Consider the following 25,537-nt stretch of genomic DNA (forward strand, 5'->3'; position numbering starts at 1 on the left):
TTAACACTGGACGAGCAGAAAAGAAAGCTTGATGACCAGTGCAGAGTATGATTTTGCCTCCAGTTTAGGCGATGGAAGGGTCTACATTAGCATATTTGACAACAAAGTTGAAATTAAGGGACGATTTGGGGACACAATCACCGCGAAAAACGAGGGACTACTGTCGTGTAGAAAAAAAAACTTCGCAGTCGTGCGGATGACACTTCTGTGACATCATAGCAGGGGCGGGGCATAGTAAGATGTAAGAACTCTTCGCTTAGCCACTTCCATCGGAGTCTTTAAGCATTGAAAATAAAAAAAAATATAAAACAATGATAAATTAGGCAAAATGTGACAAAATGATTTTCTCGCAAAATCGCACTTCCGCCGACGTCAGGAAAGAAGGCGGGGCATAGTAGGAACCCGGAAGTCTAGCCCGGCTCCGACATCCACCAGCGTCTCTCGGCTTCGAACTCTTCCACGATGCCGGGTGACGATCGTCGTCCGACGGCCCGCAGATGAGCGCGGAGTCCCGCTAAATCACTCGTCGACAGCGGCGCCATGAAGGAGCTGAAGGGTTGCGGCATGCGCTCTTCGGTGGGCTTCCTGAGCCGCCGGGGCTTGACGGGCCAGCCGCTGATGAAGGACGAGTTCCAGCGGCGGAGGCTCGCCGGCTGCAGCAGCCTCTACAAGAAGGACATGCTGGGACACTTCGGCTGCGTCAACGCCATCGAGTTCTCCAACAACGGCGGAGAGTGGCTGGTCTCCGGTGAGTCGACGCCTCATGCTAATTAGCCTAGCATGCTCATAGGCTAACTTGCTCATAGGCTAACTTGCTATGTAGGAGCAGCGAAGAGACAACAACCTTCAACTTTTGGTTATTTGGCCTCAGTTTTTCAAGTTTTCAAATATTGGACGTTAGCCCCATTTCCAGGTTTTTGGGGAGAAATCTTTAGAAGCCGCAGACATCTGCTAGCAATTGTTAGCATCGGTTAGCTTAGCATAGGAGTGTTTTGACGGCACTCAAAATAGTTGCTTGTGGTTTTGAGTCACAGCCCACATACATTTATTCAACTTATTTGTGCAAGAAAACAAAGGTACAGTACCCAAAAATAAACATCGTAAATCTAAAAGGATGCCAGTGTTTCAACACAGCAATTAAAAAAAAAACACTCTTTTATTTTGTACTTTTTTCCAACATTTTTGACATACTAACCTTTTGGTGTTTTTAGTACATTTTCGACTTACTAATGTCTTTTTGACCTTTTTTTTTTAGTTTTTCTTGCAATAATCTGTGGTCTGTGCAGCCCTTTGAGGGCGCTTCAAATAAACATGACTTCATCTCATTAGCTGCACCGCTTATCCTCAGTAGGGTCGCGGGGGTGCTAGAGCCCATCCCAGCAATCAGTGGGCAGGGGACTCCCTGAACTGGTTGCCAGCCAATCGCAGGGCACACAGGGACAGACAACTCGCTCGCTCCTAGGGACAATTTGGACCGGCCAATCCACCTGAAATGCATGTCTTTGGAATGTGGGAGGAAACCCACGCAAGCACGAGGAGAACATACAAACTCCACACAGTGCAGCACAGTTCTGAGATCATGAGATCGAACCTCCTGTGTGGAGTTTGCATGTTCTCCCCGTGCCTGCGTGGGTTTCCTCCAAGCACTACGGTTTCCTCCCACATTCCATAAACATGCATATTAGGTTAATTGGCCGGTCCAAATTGTCCCTAAGTGTGAATAAGCGAGCTAATTGTCCCTGTGTGCCCCTGCGACTGGCTGGCAAGCACTTCAAGGTGTCCCCTACCCACTGCCCCAAGATAGCTGGGATGAGCTCCAGCACCCCCGCGACCCTACTGATGATAAGCAGTGCAGATGATGGATGGATGGATAAAATGTCAGAAGTAAAACATGAAGAAAAGATGACATCATTAAGAATTTAAAATAATCCATATTTTTGGCACAATTGTGTGCGAGTGTGCATCACATAGTGACCCACGGTGGAGTAAAATCAATTCATTTAATTAATTCATTTAAATGCATTCATTTAAATAATACACTAATTATTCAAATAACAAGCACAAACAAATGTACATCTGACGCTTAACATGCACCCCGCCTGTTTTCTTCTCTAGCCACTCGTGTAAACCACTTGGCTGCAGGTGCCTGTCACCTTCTTTATTGTCATTGATATCAACGTGGTGAAACACTGCATGCAATGACATGCCACTAAACCATGTCATGTCATCAAGACTTTAACGTGAAAAATAAGATAAAAGACCACCTGGATAAATCAACAAAATATTGACAACGTAGTGATGAGAGACTGCCCTAAGTTATACTATTAGTTCAATGAAAGACTAGTGTATCATAACGAGTGCAATGAAAAGTAGTGCCACGTGAATTAAAACATAGAGATATATCTGTTATTTTCACAGGTGGTTCGATTATTGTGACTCAAAGTACATTTCTCTGGTAAAAATACCGTACCGTTATCATTTACTCTGAACTTTGTACTTTACTTAAGGGAATGGAAAAATCGCGTCGCATTTGGTCCGCAATGAAGCACATCTAAACCTCCTCATTTTGACACGACCTCGCTTCTTCATAGAAAAAATCATCCCATCATTCTATCTGAAAAAAAATATTGAATAATAAATTTGACTTCAAAGCGCCTTTCAAGGCACCCAATGTCGCTGTACGCAGAATATCAAACTAGAATAAAACAAGCAAGTCCTAAATAGATAATCAAAAGTCATGTTTATTTGTGACACCCTTAATCACAAAGAGTCCCAAAGGGCTGCACGAACCACAGATTATTGCAAATAATTCCCTGATCCAAAACCTACATGAGGGCAAGAAAAAACTCATTTTTGGATCACGATACCAGTTTTGATATTGCTGCACTGGCTCTATAGGTGTTCAATGATTTGTTTTAAGGTGAATTTACTAGTGTTTAGGTTTTTTATAGTACACTGTTTTGAATGTTTTTATATGATCTGCATTTGAAATGATCTGCATTTCTCTAGCGCTTTTCAAGTCAATGACTTCCCAAAGCGCTTTACAGTGTGCTTCACATTTCCCAATAGCGGCCGTGATCTGTGCAGCCATGTAAGGCGTTAACATGCTTATTGGGGGTATTGGGGGTTCAGTGTCTTACCCAAGGACACTTCGACATGTAACACGGACAAGCCGGGATTCGAACTGGGATCCCTTAATCCTAAGACGATCGCTCTACCTCCTGAGCTACTGCCGCCCGAGCACTTAGAGTTCTATTTTGGTGTCTGAAAAGTGCTACACGGATACATTTTGATTTGACAATTCTCACCAGCAATTATACCACTAGCAACTCCAACAACACAAAATACTTAAAAGAAACCATTGATATTAGCTCAACTTATTAGGGAACCCTTGTTGCCGCTCAATATTGCACTACTTGTAATTGATCTTTTATTATCACGCAGGCCAATCCTATGCACCGCCCCGAAAATATTCCTGCATATCCATCCCGGCAATCCTTGATCTTGTCTTTTAAGTCTTGATTACAGGTTTATCCTGGATCTCCAAGTCCAACCTCATGTCTCATGAATTTTCACGACCATAGGGCACACCGTGTCAAAAGACGCATTCTCCGTACCTGTTTTCATTCCTGTATTCAGCACATACACACCACGTTAAAAACAAAGTACTGTTGAATAAAAGGGGCAGTATGTGAAGCAGATAACTATGAATAGACTAGTCTGAAGAGGTCAAAAAATCAAGTATAACCATCAGTTCAATTGGAGCGAGAATTTCCCAATATCGGACGACAATAGCTTTCAGGTCTTTGTCAGGAACGTTGAAGGCATCTTCCAATCTTGGCGAATGTCCACAAAACACTGTCGTTGGCAGGAGGTGACGACCGGCGGGTGCTCCTGTGGCACATGGAGGAAGCCCTCCACGCTCGCGCCAAGCCTCTCAAGCTGAAGGGAGAACATCTGTCCAACATCTTCTGCCTGGCCTTTGACAGCAGCAACAAGAAGGTTTTCTCCGGAGGTGATTTGCTTCTTTGTCATCGAACGTTACAGTTAAGCCCCAGGATACAACATGAACCCGTTTTGAAGTGGGGATTGTAAAGGGAAATTGCCCTCGAGTAGGGGATACAAACTTATGCTCAGAGTGACGGTCTGCACCAGATAAAAACATTCAAATGAGAAAATAGTATAAAGTGTATATGAATAAATAAAATTTTAAAGAAATATACATGTAACGGATAAATTACATTTGACCTACCTTTGCGCTAATGTGACTTGAGCTGGTCCAGTGGAGTAGCAGGTGGAGACAGCACATTCGAAATTAAAACACATTTAAAAGCATTCACTTGCAATGATTGTCATGTCCTAAGAATTATTTCTTTCTATAACCACCTTCTTATTTTTATTAATGGTCGCAGTTCTAGTTTGGTTATGACCATGCAACTTAGCAAAGGTAGCCATTTGTGTCCCTTTTTCATATCGAATAATAATCGCGAGCATCGTTACCGTGATTTTTATGTTTGCTTCTCCCTTTAGCATCACTGACAGCCTTGGGGACCCATAGCGAATAAATACACGACAAAAATACCGTGTTGTAATGCTGACTCGTTAAGTTTTCATAAAGCTGACTAGATTCAGAACCGAATGAAAACGGAAAGCATTGTTGGAGGGAGTTCAGCCAATAACATCTGCATTTTCACGATGGCGTGGCTCGGACCAATAGCAGATCAGCATATTATAGATGTAGACCAATAGCAGACTGGCAAATTAGAGGTTGAGTTAGTGGGCATGTACAAATATTTGTTGTTGTTGATGTGGTATAGTGGGGGAAAATTCTGTAACGAGGGGCTCAGAAATATTTCATTCCACACTGATATGTGAAAACGTTGCTGTATCTCAGGGGGATCCACTATTTTTATTTTCCTTTTTCACGTGTTCACCGCACTCACCGTTGTCAGACCACTTCATAAAATGGGCCTTCTGAGAAGCTTAGAGATATTCTCTTATTTAGAAATAAACCAATTCCCCTTTTTTGTAACAGGAAACGACGAGCAAGTGATTCTTCACGACGTGGAGCGGTATGTAGAAGGTATCCCCCGAGCTTAACCGGAAAAGGAATAACGCGTTTCTCGCCCCGGTTCGTCCAGACGGGAGACGCTGAACGTGTTCCTCCACATCGACGCCGTCTACAGCCTGTCGGTCAGTCCGGTCAACGACAACGTCTTCGCCAGTTCCTCGGACGACGGCCGGGTTCTCATCTGGGACACGCGAGAACCGCCGACAGGAGGTAAAAAAAAAAAAAGAGGCGTCCGTGTTCCTCGGTGGTCACCAACTGGCACGATGGGCTATTTTTGTGGTGCCTAGAACCGTTCTGCCTGGCCAACTATCCCTCGGCCTTCCACAGCGTGATGTTCAACCCGGTGGAGCCTCGCCTGCTGGCCACCGCCAACTCCAAGGAAGGCGTCGGCCTCTGGGATATTCGCAAGCCGCGCAGGTCAGAACTTTGAGATTCCTGCTTTTGGGACCTGTAGAAACATTCCCAGCAGACACCTTCTCCTATAAAGTTTTGTGAAAATCAATGAATGTTTCTCTAGATATGGTCAAAGTCCCATTCCCATATATTAGAGAAACAAGAAGAAAAAAAGTCCATCTTTTGGGTCACTGAACGCTTTTGTAGCTCCATTTAACTTCGGTTGCTGTGTTTTGTTCTAAAATATAGGCAATTTCCATGACGACCTAAACATCAAATCAAATGTATTCGTAATGCGCATTTCAGGCAAGAAATTAACATTCAAAGAAACTTTCACTTAACAAATGGTAAATGGTTTGCATTTATATAGCACTTTTCAAGTCAATGAAGAGCTCCCAAAGCGCCTTACAATGTGCTTCACACTTACCCATCCACACACACACTCACACACCAATAGCTGACCTGCTTATTGGGGGCATTAGTGATTCAGTGTCTTGCCCAAGGACACTTCCACATATAACACGGAGCATCCAATACACAGACACACACACACAATGGTTAAAATGCAATAAAAAAAAAAATAGAAATAGAATGTTTATGGCAAGGCACGGACTCACCAAGTGTGGAAAGGGACATGGGGAAAGTTTATCCACGCTGATGTGGATGGCAGCAGATGGCCTCAAGATTTTCAGACATTGACCCAATGAGGACACACTGAATAAATAAAAATAGAAAACAACCGCAGGACAAAAACATAAAAATGTGAAATAAAAAGTCAAGTATGTAATTGCAAAAAGTTTAAAATTTAAACAACTAAAAGAAAATACAATTCATCGATCAGTGGAGAAGCAATAGTGGAGGGATCACATCATCAAAGAATATAAACTCAATTTATATAAAATGCTCAGTGCAACAGTTTTTCTCTTCAAAATATATAATTGATATAAATATCAAAACGAGTCTTATTCCGGTAGTAATATTCCATCTACTTTGAATCCGTCACAGTTTCGTTTTGTATTTTCCACATTTTTCAAGAAGACTGCTCACACTAAGTATTCTGCTAATTTCTTTTCTTTGAATTCCATCTGTGAGGACGCTCTCACTCATTGCAATCAAAAAGAGAAACAATCTATGTTCCAATTTTGACTCGTTTATTAAGGCATCAAGAAGTTTGTTTGATGCAAGTATGAATTATTCTATTCGGTAAGGGCTTGATTTGTTCCGGCGAAACTGTTGCAGTATTGAAAGACGCGCTTTGGAAAGAATCATGGACATTGACGGTCCAAATCCATTCCTTGTATGCGATGTCATTTTTCAAAATAGAGCATGATAGTCCAGTGCAGCTGTATATTTGTACATGATATAAATAAATAAGGTTTGTCAGGAAATAGATAGATAATTTATTCATCCCCGTAGGGAAATTGACACTTCCAGCAGTATCCTTGTGTTGAAAATAAATAGAGACCCAATATAACGTGTTGATATAGAGTATTTGAATAGTGCTACGGAAAATACACACCGTCATAAAAATAGGGTAGTATGCAATGTGGAGGTGCGGTTTAATGTGGGCTTTTACTCCCCCGGGTGGAGTTCAAGAGCCTCATGGCATGGGGAAGAAATGATCTCCTCAGTCTTATAAAATGTAAATAGTTGTCTTTCCGTGAAGTAATAAGGCGCGCGATCCTTTCCAGCACGCTGCTACGCTACGGCGGCAGCATGTCTCTGCAGAGCGCCATGAGCGTGCGCTTCAACAGCACGGGTACGCAACTGCTGGCGCTGCGGCGCCGCCTACCGCCCGTGCTCTACGAGCTGCACTCGCGCCTGCCCAGCTACCAGTTCGACAACCAGGGATACTTCAACTACTGCACCATGAAGAGCTGCTGCTTCGCCGGCGACCGAGATCAGGTACATCTTGGCCAAATTCCGAAGCCTACTTCCGGATTCTCATAATTAAGCAAATAGGAAGTTCGGCTAGCGCAGGGATGGCCAACCCGCGGCTCTCGAGCCGCATGCGGCTCTTTAGGAGCTGTTATAAACTGGTTTAATGCGGCTCTTTCGAAGCTGTAACATGACATGCATCAAGATGTTTAGCCGGCACTGTAATTTGCCTTCCCTACAGCTAGATGGCACTCCGACAATGAATGTCTGTTTGAGTGACGTAAAACGAGCGACGAGAAAATATTTGTTTGACAAAATGTATTGTAGTCAATTTATGTGAAATTACCTCTTGAAATGGCAGGTAAAAAGGCACAGCCAAACTAAAATATGAAGCAGAACACAGGACGTTTTTGCCAGAATGGGAGAGTTTATATTATTTTATTGAACGTAATGGCAAGCCTATCTGCCTTATACGTAATGCGGTATTAGCACATTTCAAAGCTTCAAATCTTCAGCGTCAATTCAGCTCACTCCACCCTAACATCGTACAGGAATTTCCAAAAGGGACTGAACTTAGTAAGAAAAAGTTGTTGACTACGAAAAGCAAGGCAGAAAAACAGTTGCATTTCTTTCAAAAAAATTATGAAACACTCTGAGACCGTAACGCTTGCTCCGTATCAGTTAGCTTGGAACATAGCACGGGCTAAAAAGCTATACAACGAAAGGGAATTCATTAAAAATGCGTCATTGACGCCTTTGAAATCTTGGCTCCTGTAGACAACAAACTAAAACAGAGCAAATCAGATGTTCGACTGTCTCGCCACAGTACGGAACGAAGAATATCCGATATTAATGCAGCTGTTGAATAACAGTTGCACGCTGACCTGCAAACAAACTAACTGCAAGAGCTACGGACGGAGCGCCAGCCATCATCGGATCAATGAACGGGCTTGTGGGGCTGTACGAAGCTGATCAAACATTTCCAGACTTTTGGGATTTCCACCGCATCATCCACAGGGAGCAACTCGTGTCTAAATCACTCAAATTTGACAACGTCACGAAACCTGTGATGGAAATCGTCAACTTCATCTGCACACATGCGCTTAACCGAAGGATATTCAGGAATATCATCGCCGAACCGGACCAAGGGCTTCTAGGTGACCTGCCGCTGCACTGCACTGTGAGGTGGCTGTCAAAAAGCCAGGTACTCTCTCGCTTCTTTGAGCTTTTGGATCCAGTGAAACTGTTCATGGAAGAGAAGGACAAGGACTATCCCAAGCTCTCAGACCTCAAGTCGATAATGGATCTGGAACAGTGCTCACAATGTTAACTGTTGAAAATGATTGATATTATCATCTTGGTGTGGTTATTTTCATCAGATCTAGTCGAGTAGAGATTTGTGTATGCGTGCGTACATGATTAAAAGATGTTTATGTGTATAATGTGGCTTTTTAGTAACAAAGAAAAAAAATTATCAACTCGCCCCGTCAACAACTATGATGTGGCTCTGTGTAGTAACACAGACGAAAAAATTGGCTCTTAGTCGCTGAAGGGTTGGCCACCCCTGGGCTAGCAAGAGGACACAAAGCTGTTAGTCATCTCTGCCAGCAACAACAAAAGACTAAGCCGGCAAGAAACACCCGGAGAGGCTGAAAAGAGTCGATATCTGGAGTTGGTCAGATCTTTAAAAAGACCAGATTTCAAGAATTTTAAAATGCAAATCCACGATCACCCGGATTCTGAGGGAATTCAACTGGAAGAACCTGGTCAGTTTTTTTCTAAAATGAGACGTTTTTGGTGATGGGAATGAGTGGAGAGGGGTAGTAGGATGTTTGGACGCGTTCTAAGGGATGGGTAGGGCACACCCGTATGATGCGGGAGGGGTAAACCAGTGAAAGCTAACAGTCAGAAAAGTGTTGTGTCACCCGGACCGAGTGACACGGCCACTTTCTCGTGTCCCGTTTCATCTGGAGGGACGAAATCATGACCCACTTGGGTGCCGAGGTGCTTCACTTGTGGGTGTTTGGGCATTTGGGTTGGCCATGGTCCAAAAAAATTAGTGTGTGTTTTTTGCTGCTTTTTCCCTTTTTTAATTTTCTTTCTCACAAAACTCAGGGACAATTACAGGCCCACAGCAAAGAGGCTCGAAAGTATTTATTTTTAATGTCAGATCCTGAATCATAAGACTGCAACATAGGCTTGCATGATCCGTTATGGAAGGCGAGTGACACAAAAGCATTATTCACAATAACTTTGGCGGCAAGCCGTAGCCCTAAGCCGAGTGGCCAGAGAATGAAATGGTGGAAAGAAAGTGGAAGATGCTTGACTTGCGAGCCTTGCAACGATGAGCAGCTTTGGAAGGGTTTTGTCACGGAAAGATGAAGCAGGAGAGGCTAACAATAATGGCTAACAGTGAGCTATAGACTGCAGCCGAAGTGGTAACATGAGCATGAACAAGAATGTATTAAGTATTTCAGACCACTAGGGGTCACTATATACTGGGTTTTAATATTCCGATGGTCTTTTTCTTTCTCAGTACATCTTATCGGGATCGGATGACTTCAACCTCTACATGTGGAAAATCCCCAAGGACCCCGAAACGGGTGAGTTTTTAATGACGATCATATCTTTTTTTCGAAGGAGTCGTTTTGACCGGGCGTTTGTCTGGACAGGAGGTCGCGTGGTGAACGGGGCCTTCATGGTTCTCAAGGGCCACCGCTCCATCGTCAACCAGGTCCGCTTCAACCCGCACACCTACATGATCTGTTCCTCTGGAGTGGAAAAAGTCATCAAGGTAAAATGCTATCAAAAGCCCATCGGAACACCGCTGATATTCATTGTATGGAAGCTAATCGTTGCTGTCTTAGAGTTGTTGCAACTCGTTATGCCAAGTGAATTTTACTTATTATTTTCAACTGCGGGATTTTATCTTGTCAATTATTTTGCACCGTCTGATGGCACTTTATTTGTGCTGCATTCGACATGCCACAATGATAATAAATTGTATTCTATGACTTGTTATTTTAAAAATGCATATTAATCGTTGGGAACAAAAACTAGCTCACTGCTTCAAAATGGTTGGCGAACCCTGGGTTTGGATGCTGTTTAGCCAATCGGAATGCAAATCTATGAAACCAATAATATGTTATCACTTAACACTCATGTGGGACCTTCAATCTTGGGCCAGAATTCTGTTTTGCAATGTCAAAAAAAAGATGAAACAATGTCAGAACATGTGCATCAAATTCTTTGCTGAGGTAGCAACTCCACTCCACTCCGCTTTTGATAACTACAACACAGCACCCTGAGGCCATCCTGTTAATCTGTTAATAAACAACAAAAGGATACTCCTGGAAGTGTGGATTTCCCTATGGGGATGAATAAAGTATATCTATCTCTATATCTATCTATCTTTACATCTATCTGTCTAGACATCTGTCTAGACATTTATCTATCTACCTATCTATCTAGACTTCTATCTAAACATCTATCTACTGACTGACCGACCGACAGACAGATAGATTATCAACTGGGCGTGAGCTTTGGCATTATCTCACATTTGTAAAACAAAGCAACATTCCTGGTTGCCTTGAGAACGAGTCCCCAGGAGAAAGGTCAGAGTGGTGGTGTCAGGTATAGATTGGTTTGACTTGAGTTGGGAATTCTATCTAATTGCAATCCCACCCGGTGGCTCCAAAACTTATTAACGGTGACATTTCAGCCAACATTGTTTTGGTGCCTTGCAAGATCCCAACTTCTGTCTTTCTTTAATGTTTTCATTTCTTATCCTTGTTTTGTTTTTGTGTTTCATTCAAGTTACTGGTAGATGTTTGGGATAGAAAATTCCCAAAAAACGGGAAAAAAAAAATCTTAAACTTGACTCTATCATTTAATCGGTAAATGGATGATTTGTCAAAATAACGAATCGACCGCCCGAATTTCGCTATACTCGTCGTAAAGGTTTTTCAATGATGACCGAAGCCGATTCGTGGGAGCTTTCTGAAAAAGTCTTTTTTTGGGGTCAGGTGTGGAGTCCTTACCAGCAGCCGGACAGCCTGGGCGACCTTGAGGGCCGCGCGGAGGACGCGTGCCGCAGCCTGTACACCCACGAGGAGTACATCGGCCTGGTCCTGAACAGCGGCAGCGGCCTCTCTCACGATTACGTCAGCCAGTCCATCCAGGAGGACCCTCGCATGATGGCCTTCTTCGACTCGCTGGTGCGCCGCGAACTGGAGGGCTGGAGCTCCGACTCGGACTCGGACCTCAGCGAGGACGCCATCGTGCAGTTGCACGCCAGGGGGCGCCGCGCCGCTCGCCCCCAAGGGGCCGCCGCGCCCCCGCCGGGAGCCGAGGATTCCGACCCTTCCGCTTCCGGGGATCCGAGACCGGCCGAACGCTCGGCGTTTTCCGACGAGGAGGACGACTCGGATTCGGATGACGAATTCTGGCTGGACCCCATGCCGCGCCCTCGTTCCCCCACCCCGCGCGATTACGCCACCCTCTCCGTCCCCTCCTCCGCCTCGCCCTCGCCGCCCCCCGACCCGTCCGGCTCCTCGCCCGAAAGCTCAAGCAGCAGCAGCAGCGACGACGAAGAACGCCGGAGCGCCGTGCGCCGGAGAAACGTCAGCAGACGGGCCCGGGCGGCGTCGCGAGCCGGCCATCGCCCCGAAGACGCCCAGGCGCTTTTCGCCGCCGCCGACGCGTGCGTCTACCCGTCCGTCTCCGTACGGGATTTGACGTCTTCGGAGGAGGAAGGACCGGGAAAACCCGGCCTGGGCTTGTCGGAATTGGTGTGCCGGAGCCCCGTCATGTCGCCGTCCCCCGCCGGGACCGAGGACCCCGACGGACCCCAGAGCGAACCGGAAAGCGGGACGGGAGAAAGGCTCAAAGTCTCCACCCAGAAGCGAACTCGCGCCGGATCCGAGGAGGAGGGAGAAAGCGCCTCCTCGGAAAAGAAGCTGAAAATATAGTTTGCTTCTGCGCATCAGTCAAAAGACTTTAAAATAAGAACAAAGAAAATCGATTTTTCAGGCATGTTTCACTCGGTCACAAACTTTTCAGTTCAAGTTGGAGGTAAGACGGGGCCTAAAAAAATCCGGTCCGCGACTATCGAAGCCCGAACCCGCCCGAGCCCGACAGATAACTTGATTTGAGGTATCGAGTCCGAAGCCGACGCGAATATTCATGTTTATTTTGGGGGCTTTTTCCTTTTTTATTTGTAAGGAGATCTAAGATTCTGACTTGAACTCGAGATCTCAAGCACAAGCCTGAGCCTAAACCGAATTTTGGGCCAGGCTTAAAATGTCAATCATCGTTAAGGGTTCGGGCCGGGCTCCTGTCTGACATTTTAAGAAATGATCCGGGTGTCATTGTCCTTAGTTTATTTTTCTTTCTGGAGGAGACTCGCGCGCATTGGATACAGCGCGCGACCAAGCGGGGTGTTCGGCCAAAAATTGCGCGCAAGGGAGACCCATCGCCCGCTGATCCTCCTCAAAGAAAAATGAATTAAGAACAATGACGGCTGGATCATATAAAAAAAAAGGCAGCGAGAGAGAAGGCTGAACCCAAACGAATGATTGACATTTTAAGCCGGACCCGGGTCGGGCTTAAGATCTTACCTCTAGTTTGGTATCTCCGTTCAGACAACACGAGCCTGAGGCATCGAAAACTATTGCGGTCCCTTGAAAAACTGGAGGAGGGGCTTGTATTTAATTCAAGTCTGCAGCTGATTTCAGCCCATCTTGAAAGGATTTAGTTTCTTTGTACACGTCGCAAGATGGAAACGACCCCGGTATCGGTTATCGTAAGCTCGTTCACATCAAAATGACTTTTATTGCTCCGACCCGAGCACAAAAAAAAAAAAACCTTCTCCATTTTATATTTTCGGAAAAGAATGCCGAGTGTGTCCAACGGCTACCCTTTTGTTTTCAGTATGAGAAAGTTGTGGACGTTTTCTTTGGAGTGTTTGCAGGCCGCCTTCTCTTCCTTTCTTTTTCTTCTTCTTTTTGCAAAAGAAGGCTTTTGTGTTCTTAGCGTTACCAGAAATGACAGATGGGATTTTCTGTCAATAAATCAAGCGGCCGGCGTTCCGGCCATCCACTCCCTCTCGGCGCTCCTTCGTCTTATTGGCTGGATGGGAAATCGGTGCTTCCTTTCAAATCTAATTACTTCTTGAATTGTTTTTGTTTACAGTTTACTCTGGCTCATCGGCAGAGTTCTGTTAAAAAAAAACAGCGATTGGCAAAATGTGTAAGTAGAACCCTTTTATTTATTTGGGATTGAAATCTAGTATTTTCTAGACTAATACCGGATAGACCGAAAAATGCGGTCGATGAAACCGGAAATGCAGAGTTACAATTAGATACTATTGCATAGGGTAACCATTTGTAAATGAATTTATTTAATGATAAAAACAGATGTCATAATTGTCATTCATGTTCTATGAAATGAGTTTTTGTACTATTCTTATTTAATTATTTTTGTATTTAATTTCATGCAGCTCTTACTTTGGTTTGAATGGCATGCGCCTCGTAGTCATGTATGAAAAATATGGGGACGTTTCATGGACCCTGAGTTTGCGTCTGTTTCATAAATAGTTTTCTCTGAAAAAGCTTTCATTGAAATTGAAATTGGCAGGCGGCAATGATGTATGTAGTTCCAGTCTCCACCGCTAGACAGCAGCACGTCGACACAATAATATAAAGGACTTTTTTCTTTTTTTTTTAAATCAAAAAGGGTTCCTTTGACAAGTTTTTTTTAAATGAATACTTGGCTGAAATGTATGGGCATTTTGCTGTTAACCTATGATAATAGCTGATAACAGCTTAAAGGGACAGTGTGTCTAATTTTGTCCAAGGGTGGTCTTAAACCTTTTTCAAGCGGAGAGCTACTCTTTGCGACTTATTAGCCCACTTGATATTTCTAAAATTGCATTTTTCCTGTACTTACCATGTGAATTATTGGAAGGAAAGAGAAAGAAAAAAATGGGAAAGAGTGAAAGCGAGAGAGAGAGAGAGGAAAAGAATGATAGAGACAAAAAGAGAAAGACAAAGAGAGGGAAGTAGGGAGGAGAGTGAAGCCGACTCGGTGAACTACATTCAAAAAAAAACCATTTGACTTGGAAATCACAATGACCCAGCACTGTTGAAGTATTTTCAGAACAGGTCTGTTGGGCACCATGTTGGAGACTAATGATTTAGTTCCTCCTAGTGGTACAGTTAAAAATAAACTTTGAATTGTATAGGAGTGAAAAATAGATGAACTATAATGCAAAGGTTATTTTTTTGAATGGCTATTCATAGATAGAGAAATGTATATTTCTTTTGTATAGCCGAATCCGTACTTTGAAGTCGCCGCCATAATTGTCTGGCATCTCGCTACCTCGCTGCGTCCTTGGCACTGCTTTTCGTTAGCATTAGACAACACAGTGCCATCTACAGGGATCAGAATGGAGATTTTCATTTTCAGCTGAAATAGCCAGGGTCCAGGAATAAAGCAGGGCGGAGCTTGAGCAACAATGCGGCCAATTTTTCTAAAGGCCGCCAGGGTGCGCCAGAGCAATAAAGGAAAGAGTGAGACAGTCGGATTTTGAATTTGTTTGCTACGCAAGAGAAAAAGTGAAAAAGTCGGAATGCCTTTGAGGTTCAAAAACAGCGGAAATCCGCGGAAAATTCTGATCCCTGCATCTAGTGGGAGCTTTAAAAGAAACCACCTGATTGTGGTTTTCCCGGACCGAAGATTTTATCAAGGTGTCGTTTTTATCTGCAGGGAATGGACGCGGTCGAGTTCCCCCTCGCGACTCCTTTGGGAAGCCACACATTTTCTCGGAGAAATCCCGTAGTTTGTTTTTTTCTATGTCGTTTTTGGCACGTTGGTTTTATATTCTAAGTGGAAGAAAAGTTTTTTTTTTTTTTTTTACAATATTACGCTTTTAGTTTGCTAGTATTTTTGTTGAGACATTGCATTTTTATAAATGTTTTTGCATTCGATTATTATTTTCTTACAATATTTTTTTCAGTAGCAATTTCTTGAATTTTACAGTTTTTTTTTCATGTTTATTTCTAAAATATCAATTTCTTATCAATGTCCATCTTTATTGCTGTTTTTGATGGATTTTGAGCTTCAACGCTTTCACTTTTCAGTTGTTTTTTTAATCAAAGGCTTTTGGCATGCTCAAAATAGTCGTCAAATCACTCAAAACTTGAATGCTGCTTTAACTATTGAGTTAACGTTGGTTTAAAACTGGAACTCAAAGTTGAAGGGTGAATGCTAAAACTTTGGACTGTTTTTTTTAGAGCCAAGGTTTTGGGAATGTTTTTATTGTACATATCAACTTTTAGTGCATAGTTAACTTTGAGTTAAAGCTTTAATGCTGCTTTAACGATTGAGTTAAAGGTGGTTTAAAACTGGAACTCAAAGATGAAGGGCGAATGCTGAAACTTTTCCAATCGAGATGCTCGGAATGTTCTCGTCTCATCGAGCATAGTTAACTTTGAGTTCAAACTCGACGGCCTCTCTAAAGCTTTTTTTTTCCCCCCCTCCGAGTGGAAGCGCGCAGACTTGAACTTTCGACAGACCCCCGCTTTTGTCCGTCTTTATTTCCCCAGGCTTTTTCGGCGGGCCCTCCCCCAGGGAAGAGAGCCCGTCTCGCTACGTTTTGCAACGTTTTGCCGGGGTGACATCATTTTTTGCGTTCCCCGACCATACATGGAAGAGACGGTCCGACAACCGGAAGAGCCGGAGCATCCCGTTCCGGACCGTCCCGTCCCTCGCTTCCCTTACAAGGCGCAGACTCCCGACCGACTCACCTTTGCTTCTCGAAGCCAGAGAGCGAGCGTTCGCTCACGTCTAACACCAGAAATTCGCCTCGAAGCCTTCGTTCCAAACCCTAACCCTAGTTTGTTGAAGTCTTGTTTTGAAGCCTGATCCCCGATGAAGTATAAATTGAATGAATAAATACGTGGATTTATTTTGTAACATTTAGTAAAAAAGCCACCAGAGGTCATAAAAAAGGAGAAATTAGAGGAAAATGGTCACGAAAAAATACCAAAAACTCAGAATTTGGTCTGAAAGTTTTGAATGAATGAAAAAAAACAACCTATAAACAATTTCAACCGGAGAAGAATGATACAAATAAACTCTGAATGAATAAGAAAAATAATACAACTCAATTAAATGCCTGAATGTGGTTGAAAACATCTATAATTTAGTCATTTGTTTGGCACATTGACTGAAAAAGGCCACAAAAAGAAATTTGAAAACAAAAAAGAGAGATTCTTAGTCTGAAAACTATCTACCCTGGTCATATTCATACCCGTGTGAATGTCCCTACGGGGATGAAGAAAGTATCTACCTTGGTCATATCTCTCGAAAGGGGTGACCGACAGCAAGACAACACATAGAAAAAAAAAAAATTCAAGACAATAAAACAAAAATAAGGATGAAACAACAGCAAAAAATATATAGAAACAACTGAATTTAGTCCAAAAACTTGCATGAATGATTTTATTTTAAAAACCAGTATTGTTTAGTCCCAAAAGGTTATTTAACAAAGAAAAATGAGAGATGAAAAAGCCCAAATTTGGTCTGAAAACATGTACGAACAGATATATTTTGGAACATGTTAAAAAGTAATTTAAAAAAAAAAACGATACAAACACCTAAATTTGGTCGAAAAACCCCTATGAATGATTTTCTTACACATATCACAGGAATTTCCATAAAAGACAAAAGACGAGAGAAAAATAATGATAAAGCGCATCAAACAAGAACTACAAATCATCAAAATTGTCCTGAAAAAAAAAAAAGACAAACAAAAATTGTTTGTGTTTTTTGCCTAGGGCGACTTTTGGCTCCTGGAACATTCCAGACAATCTTGTCCCTAAGCGGGCGTGTCGGTGACATCATCAGGGTGCGCCAAGACTTCGCGCCGCGCCTCCGAATCTCACACGGGGGTGTTCAGGCGGGTGAAGCATGCTGGCACCAACGCAGGAAACACCTTGCGTAGCTTCTCTAGCCATGACCGCAGCCTAACGCCTTACTCTGAGCTTAGTTCCATCAAAGCCTACCCTAAACCCAAACCCCAATGCTAACCCCTAACCAACACTTAATCCAAGCTCTAACTCGAACTTCTATCTCGCACTTCTTACCCTAACTCTTAAACCTAACCCCGAACGCTAAGCCTTACATACACTTAACCCAAGATACTTACCCTAACCCTGTCCTTAACTCCTTACCCTACCCCAATTCCAAAACCCAACCCCTAACACAAAGCCTAACATACACTTAAGCCAAGCTCTAACTTTAAACTCTAACTTGGTGCTAACTTTAACATACACTCAACCCAATCTTAAACCCTAGCTCTCAACCCTACTCTAAACCTAGCTCTAACATCAACATACACTTAACCCAAAACTCTAGCCCTCACTCCTAACCATACTCTAACCCAATATCCTACCCTAATGTCATAACGCTAATATCCAATCCCTAACCTTAACCCTAACCCTTTCCTCCCCTTACTCTAATCCTAACTTCGTAACAAGTCGAGTCCCATTTATTTATGACGCCCTTCGTCACAAAATGTCTCCGATGGCTGCACAGGTGACAATGACACCCTCCCCTGATCTTAAAGCAACATGCGGGCAAGGAAAAACTCGAAACCTTAGCGTGAGGAAAATAAGATAGCTACACTAAACTAACCCCCATTCCCAATTTAACGCTTTACCATTATCTTCGCTAGCTCTAGCTTCAAACGCTAGCTCAAATCCTAACCCTCCCTTAATGCCTAACCCCTAATGCTAACGTGAACCCTTGTTTGTAATGCTAGCCTAACTTTAACACTGAGCTAAACCCTTATTTTAAACGTAATGCCTAACCCTGATACTTGACCTAACCTTCGCTCTTACCCTAGCTCTAAACCCAACCTCTCTAAACCCTAACCTTATATGTATAATTCCAGATGACAGAAGTAAATATTGCGCAACCCTCGTCGACGATTTTGGAAGATCGGGCGTTGGGTGGGTCCACGCAGGCAACACTGCCTTTTCCTGTTTTGTTGTGCAATTTTGGCGCTTCGTGTTGCAATTTCCCAAATTAGGAGATGCTTTTCTTTCGGTTTCCCTCAAATGTTCAATATTTTGGTCATGACTTGGAGCGCTCCATTCTTTGTAAACATAACAGAATGCCCGAAAGGGATCGAGACAGAAAATTTCAATTTGAAACGATAAATACTGAACGTCATCGAGCACACAAACTTAACAAATTCTTAACATTCAAAAAAAGAACAACCAGAAAATAGCATATTTCCATTCGCCATGCCAAAATAGAATAAATATTTGATGCTACAGGTAAAACAAATGTATTTCAAAATAAGACCATCTTGCAGTAGTTGAAATAACATTTTGGAATTTAATTTTTTAAAGCAATAATGAAAAATGAGCTACAGTGGCTCAGGAGGTAGAGCGCTCGTTTTGGGATCAAGGGATCCCAGTTCGAATCCCGTCTCGCCCGTGTTACATGTGGAAGTGTCCTTGGGTAAGACACTGAACCCCTAATACCCCCAATAAGCAGGTTAGCGCCTTACATGGCTGCAAGGCCGCTATTGGGAAATGTGGAGCACATTGTAAAGCGCTTTGGGAAGTCATTGACTTGAAAAGCGCTAGAGAAATGCATTTCATTTTCTTAAATCGCCTTTTTGTTCATGAAACGAGCATGATTTTGTTCACAACCATACGAATGTGTTTTCAAAATAAGTAAAATAAGACTTTGGTTTGTCTTTTTCTGAGGCCTGCCTGGCTGATACGAAGGAGAAGGATGATTTGGGATGGGTCAGCGGACCGGGGTCTGACCTGCAGCGTGTCAACCCCTGCATTTACCAGCTGGCGTCGTCGTTGATGTCATGCTCTTTCCGGACATTTTCAACATCTTACCTAGTGTTTACTATTCTGTGTACAGTAATGCTAATTGTAATTCACCCAGGTCAATCCTGGAAGGGGGATTACCACATGAGGTCCTTTCTCAAGGTTTCTCTTTTCTCCTCACACTGAGGTTTTTGAGTTTTTCCTTGCCCGCATGCTGGTTTGCTAGTTTAAGATCAGGTAATTGTGTCATTTTGTAACTGTAATCCTGTGCAGTCCTTTGAGACATTTTTGTGATTAAGGGCATCATCAATAAATTTGACTTGACTTGACTTGAATTGACTTTATTCGTTGAATTTATACTGAAAACACATTTTTTTCGAAAATGCGACGCTTTATTTTTAAAATATTTTTAATATTTAATCGACTTTTAAAATGGGTGTCGTTATTAAATACTGTTAAAAATAGGTAGCCTTATACACAATTGGATGGGTGGTCGGGTGCTTCCCTTTAGCAGACGGGTGGTCGGGGTCATATTTTCTGTGGTGTGTCTTGGGTGAGTACATCCTGGAGGTGCCCATCCCTCTCTAGGCCAACAAATGAATCCTCCCCAAATTTTCTTATTTCACAAGGTCAGTTTTATGTATTGCTTTTTGGGAATGTTGGGCTTCCGTAGGTTTGGACACTACAGCTAACGTATTTAGAAAATAAACGATGTTGTCGAATGTTCGCTTAAGTGTGCCGGAGAGTAACAAAACATTTTCGCTACAGGCCAAAACAAAACTATTTTACGAAATAAAAAAAATCTATTCAAATACATTTTCTTTAAAACAAAACAACAGATATTTTAAGAAATTTTGAAGAAAAGCGTGAATTGCTTTCATTGCCTTTTGCCTATTGGGCTTCCGTAGGCGCGAACGGCTTAATTTCGTTTGCGCAACTTTTAGTTTGAAAAATCATTTCAAAAATGCTTTGTGTTTTCAAATAGACTAATTCGATAACGCGGATATAACTTTTTGTTATTTGAACTGAGCAAGTCTTCCTCTTCCAAATCCGTCTCACCTTCTGCCACCTTCCAATCAAACTTGTTAGCTTAATGAGCTTTCAGACGAGAAAATCCTAACGAATGACAGCTGACCTAACCAATCGCAATAAAGAAAGGCGGGGCGAGCTGCTCCGAACTGTCCAATCGGAACGTGGCCCCGCCTCCCCCTGACGAATCCAACAGGAACGAGACTCCGCCGGGCTGGAGCGCGTGCGCGCGGGGGGGGGACGCAACTGAGACTCCGGGAGGAGGAGAAGAGAAAAGAAAAGGGAGGAGAAAAAGAAAAAAAGGAGGAGGAGAAGAAGAAGAAAAAAAAGGAGAGGCGGAGGAGAAGCGAGGAGACGCAGCCGGCTGGGCGCGTACACACACTTGCACGCACGCACGCACGCGCGCGCAGAGAAGCCGAGGACGCTTCGGCGCTCAGGTTCGGGTTTTTGGGACTATGGATCCTTACGACGGGGAAGAGAAGTACATGCAGCAGGAGGACGACTGGGACCGGGACCTGCTCCTGGACCCCGCCTGGGAGAAGCAGCAACGAAAGGTGAGCGGGGAGGAGAGACCTCCGTTTCCGGGTTGACGGACGGACTGACGGCCGCACCCCCCCACACAACTAAAAGCCTTCCTTTTCTTGTTTTGAAATGTCCTTTTATTCTTTCGAACTGCCATAAAAGTTCCTCTAAAACATCTCTCAATGAATTAAAAGAGGCAACTTGTGCAGTAGCTTCTTTGGGAACCCTAACGATCCGTAGCGTATGTTCAAACCCCCTCAACCTGTCCTCACCCAACGGGAGTATATTTTATTTAAAACCGGAATTTGAAACCTTACCTTAACTTAATAACAACCATGATGTGAACATTTTGACTTGAAACCTGGTGTAGAAAAACTCATCATTCTTAACCGATTTGAAACCTGAATTTGTGGTACTGTTATTAGGAACCCCAAAACCTAGCTTGAAAACGGCCATTGTGAGTGTTTTTATTTGAAGCCTTACCTATACTTTGAACTATATCAAACCGATCCTGAAAACAACCTCGATGTGAGCATTTGAAACCTGATTTGGAAACTCTAACAATTCTTAACCATTTTGAAACCTTAATAAATAGCCTTAGACGTAACTCAGAACTCCAAAACGTAGCTTGAAAATGAGTGTTTTTATTTGAAACCCCAATTTGAAACCTGACCTAAACTTGGAATTCCAAAACCTGTCCTGAAAACAATCCCTGTGTGAGCATTTTCAGTTGAAACCTAATTTGGAAACCTTAAAAATCCTAAACTCCAGTTTGAAACCCAACTCGTAAAACTGACCCCTAAAACCTGGCTTGAAAATGACTTACTGTTAGTATATTTACTTGAAACCCAAATTTGAAAACCTACTTGAATGAGGCCCATCCCAAACCTGGCTTGAAAACAATCTCGATGTGAACATTTTGATTTGAAACCATACCCACACCAAAAACTGACTAGAAAACAACCCATCATGAGTATTTTGATACAATATTTGAATTTGAAACCTTATATTTGAAAATGACCCCAACATGATCATTCTGACTTGAAACTGGATTTGGAAACCTGATCAACCCTTAACTGCGGTTTAAAACATGTGAAAAACCTTCAGTCTGAAACCCACATTTGAAACTCGCCCAAACCTTCAGTTTGAAACCTGAAATTGAAACCCCATCAAACCAATAACTCGAGTTTGAAACCTGAATTTGAAACCCCTATATCCTTAACTCTAGTTTGAACTTTTACTCATAAGACAGACTCCCCCAAAATGAAAATGACAGCTAAGTGACAGTTCTAATTTGGACTCCAGTTTGAAACCCTACCTGTGACTCTGACTCTCAAAACAAGACTTTAAAAACGCCCCACTGTGAGAACTCTGATTTGACACCCAATACGAAACCCTGAACCTGGTTTAAAACACCAATTCTAGCTTTACAACCCCTTTCCCCAACAAATTAAGCCGTTAAAATTGCCAAAATCTTCATGTGAAAACCCTAATTGTGTCTCCAAACCCTAATTTAAACGACAAACCGATCATTTGTTTTACCCCAAACTAAGATTAAAAGTCCTCACATAGAAAGTAGTCGAAATTTTTGAGGCCAACAATTAGCCGGTAATAGCGTTCCCATTTGTTTTTTGAGTTTGTCCTTTGGCTCCTCCTTCCTCCGTCTCAATAAAGCAGAAAAAATGTTAATGGGAAGTAATTAACTTCGGAGGCGGTTTGTTGGCGTCGTTGCGTGAACAATGAATCGTGTTTGTAGCTGTGACTTGAAATCGGAATTAAGGATCGACCGATACGGTATTTCTTTAAGGCCGAATATTAGTATCGACGGGAAGTCGATACCTTTATATTTGGAGCCGATACTCATTTTCCGTAAAAGCTTAAAAATAAATAAAAATGCCAATCCGACCGCCATGACTAAAATCGACTTCAAACAAAAACTCCATCGAAATTTCAACGGAGGCCGTGAATTGAAAAGGGTGCGCGCTCCTGTTTGACAAGCCGGTGTTATGGTAACAGCTCATCGCTCATCCGTCCGCTTTAACGTGCTTTTTAGGCTTTCGCTCCATCACAAACAAATGTTACGGTAAGAGCTAATCCAGAGATCCCTCTGTTTTCACGGTGACCTTGAGACCAGAACCACACTTCTTAAAAGCCCCCAAAGGGTTAAACGTACCTCGAAAGGATGTCATTACTAACACAAGAGTATACAACTGTAACAAAATGACAATTCTAGATCTACATATAATAAAACACAACACATAAGTGGCAATCTAACTGCACGCTAGCATTGCGGCCTTAAATTGAGCAACGACTTCAATAAAACTGTCCCGAAAGTCGCAATTTCCCACTTTGTAGCTTCATGTCATTCGTTTCATGGCTAATGGAAAGATACAGGGTCCGCCGCCGCGGCTTAGCCGAGTTGATAGCCTAGCCGTTAGCAATAGGCCTGCAGCCAAAGCTATCGCTTTCCCCAGCATCAATGGATTCCCGGAGGCCATAACAATCCATATAGCACCTCATTTCATTGATGAATTTATGTTCTGTGTAATGATCCGCTAAGATAAGACTTTTAAGGCTTTTTGGGGGGGATTATTTTGCATTCTGTAAAAAAATATAGCCGATTGATTTTGTGGGCAACAATTCATCGTGTCCAAATCAAAACGTGATCAATTGAAAACAATTGGATGAGAATTGACTTTCTCTTGAAAATCACGTGACCAAAGAGTCTTGAAACCGAATGAGAAATTTTCTCAATGTTTGACGATCTACTCTTGCATTCGAACACGAATTTGTCATTTTACAAATTTCTAAAATCGGTTTTTCAACACTTAGAACCGAGACCGGGGTTCGTACGGGCGCTCGAAATCAGCTCTTTTGAGTCGGCCCGCCGAGAAGAGCCGGCTCTTTCGGCTCCCAAACGGCTCCTCGGATAATTGTGTTTTTTAATGCTATATTATCGGTAATAACAGAACATTATGCACCAAATCGTTGATTTGTATGCCATTTCATATGTTTTGTGGGGGACCCCTGAAAAACACAGGAAATATCAAAATATTCACAGATCTCCCCCAAAAATGTGGAAAATACAAGACAATTTTAGCTTTTGACACACTTCACAGATTCAACGTCTAACAACGACACCAAATCCCTGAAAATGCTAAACAGTCAAATAAAAAGATCAACTCTTCAGTGCTTGACATCAATGATAAAACAAAAACATAAAAAACCTTTTTTAACCAATTAAAAAAAAGAACTGTTTACAATTCCGTTTGACCAGTTTAGAGACGGATCCTCTGAAAAGCACGCAAAAAATCGAATTGACAAGAGGTAAACCAAAAAGCAAAGGATAATCGGTATCTACGGTTGAAAGATTTTCGACCCTGACTCCCACCTGTCCCATTTTTGCTCCCGTCTGTCTCTGGCTCCGACGCGTTTTCTCTCCCGTCCCGGCTTACGACCTTTTTTCGTCCCCGACTACGTCTACTCTCCCGTTCTGGCTTACGACTCGTTTCCGACCACGCCTCGCTCTCCCGGTCCCGGCTACCGACCCGTTTTTCCGTCCCTGACACCGCCATCGCTCGCTACGGAAGATCTACTTCCGTGTTCGGATCACAATCTGAGTACGAGAGCGACTTGCTTCCAGCGTCCAGTGCGCATCGGATCGCGGGCGCTTCCCTTCCTCTTTCTTTCAATAAAATTATGAGAAAACGTTACGCGATTGGGTCTACCCTGTGTGCTGGTCGTGACAAAGGATTTTCGATTTGGGCAGCTCCAGACTTTTTGGTTTAAGTCTCTTCTAGTTCTTTTCAATATTTTCTGTTGCTGACCTTCGCTCTAGTACAGGGGTGTCAAACTCATTTTAACTGGGGGGGGCCACACGATAGAACAAACATTCTGTTGGGGGCCGGACGAGTAGATTCAAGAGAAGGAAAAAGAGAGATAGAGAAATAAGAGAAAGAGGGAGGGAAAAGGAGAGCGAGCGGGAAAAAGAGAGAGGGAGAGAGCGTGAGAAACAAAAGAGATAAAAGGAGAAGTCGTGAGAGAGGGGGAAAGAAAGGAAGTGGACGAAAGAAATCTAAAGAGAAATAGAAATACAGAAGGAGAGAAAAGAGAGTGCAAAGGGTAGGAAGAGAGAAAGAGAAAAGGAATAAGAAGTTGGAGCAAAAGAAGTTAAGACACAGAGAGAGAAAGAGACAAAGAGCAACAAAGGAAGAGAAAAGGGGAGACATAGAGAGTGGGAGAAAAAGGGTGGAAAAGAAAGAGAGAGAGAGAGAGAGAAAGAGAAATAAATACAAGTAGTGTCTTTGTTTGGGGCACCTGGCTTTGGCGACATCAAGTGGACATATTTTCACCTGCAGCTTGTTTTTCTCTTGCGCTTCTCTGAGTGTTGTCTTGTGGGTAGTATGTCGAGGAAGCCTATTTTTCATTTTTTTTTTATTATAATATATCCAAAAGTACTCAGTTTCTTTCCAGAATGTTCCTTATTAGCGTCCAAAAATGTGTGGGGGGGGGTGCACCTTTTCCCCTGCAACAGATGTCAGCCATGCGCTTGGCTTGATGATGTCAGACAATTGTGCCCCCCCCCCATGAAAAAACACAAAAAAAAACCCCGTCTTGTCGTCCGACGCATGATGACAACAAGGATTAGCCCAAGACCCCCTTTTCATGTGAAGGGGTGACGGGATTATCCTTGACTGTGACTTTGCCCCCCTTGGCTCCATGCTACGCACGCTAGGCTAGGCTAGGCTAGGCGAGGCGTCTTACCCTCCCACTTCAAAAGGGAAAA

The 25,537-nt window shown here is 43.0% G+C and overlaps 2 protein-coding genes across 6 annotated transcripts in view; both read left to right on the forward strand.

Moving 5' to 3' along the window:
• The first annotated feature begins 343 nt into the window (after window positions 1-343).
• dcaf5 (ddb1 and cul4 associated factor 5) lies at window positions 344-13,453 on the forward strand. The gene is made up of 9 exons (XM_088354624.1): window positions 344-748; window positions 3,872-4,015; window positions 5,036-5,072; window positions 5,142-5,281; window positions 5,359-5,488; window positions 7,156-7,369; window positions 9,879-9,945; window positions 10,015-10,136; window positions 11,368-13,453. Exons 1-9 carry the CDS (start codon window positions 541-543, stop codon window positions 12,310-12,312), a joined length of 2,007 nt encoding a protein of 668 aa, XP_088210750.1. The 5' UTR covers window positions 344-540; the 3' UTR covers window positions 12,313-13,453.
• A 6,973-nt stretch (window positions 13,454-20,426) lies between these two features.
• The window catches only part of actn1 (actinin, alpha 1), a 37,305-nt gene continuing 32,194 nt past the window's right edge, over window positions 20,427-25,537 (forward strand). For 2 of the 5 annotated variants that reach the window (XM_088355204.1, XM_088355205.1), the window contains exon 1: window positions 20,431-20,783. In XM_088355204.1, the coding sequence (XP_088211330.1) occupies window positions 20,685-20,783 (99 nt within the window). In that variant the 5' untranslated portion in view covers window positions 20,431-20,684. Of the gene's footprint in view, window positions 20,784-25,537 lie in introns of all 5 variants that reach the window. The other 3 variants (XM_088355203.1, XM_088355206.1, XM_088355202.1) reach the window with 3 other exon arrangements.

The sequence above is a fragment of the Urocampus carinirostris genome, chromosome 15 (assembly GCF_059441175.1).
Source record: "Urocampus carinirostris isolate Australia breed hairy pipefish chromosome 15, RoL_Ucar_1.0, whole genome shotgun sequence".
In the NCBI taxonomy this organism is placed as follows: domain Eukaryota; kingdom Metazoa; phylum Chordata; class Actinopteri; order Syngnathiformes; family Syngnathidae; genus Urocampus; species Urocampus carinirostris.

Coding starts and splice junctions, on each gene's coding strand:
- dcaf5 (XM_088354624.1), top strand. CDS start 541: ATGAAGGAGCTGAAGGGTTGCGGCATGCGCTCTTCGGTGGGCTTCCTG. Junction 5,282..5,358: donor GCGAGAACCGCCGACAGGAG/GTAAAAAAAAAA, acceptor TGTGGTGCCTAG/AACCGTTCTGCCTGGCCAAC. Junction 9,946..10,014: donor CCCCAAGGACCCCGAAACGG/GTGAGTTTTTAA, acceptor TTGTCTGGACAG/GAGGTCGCGTGGTGAACGGG.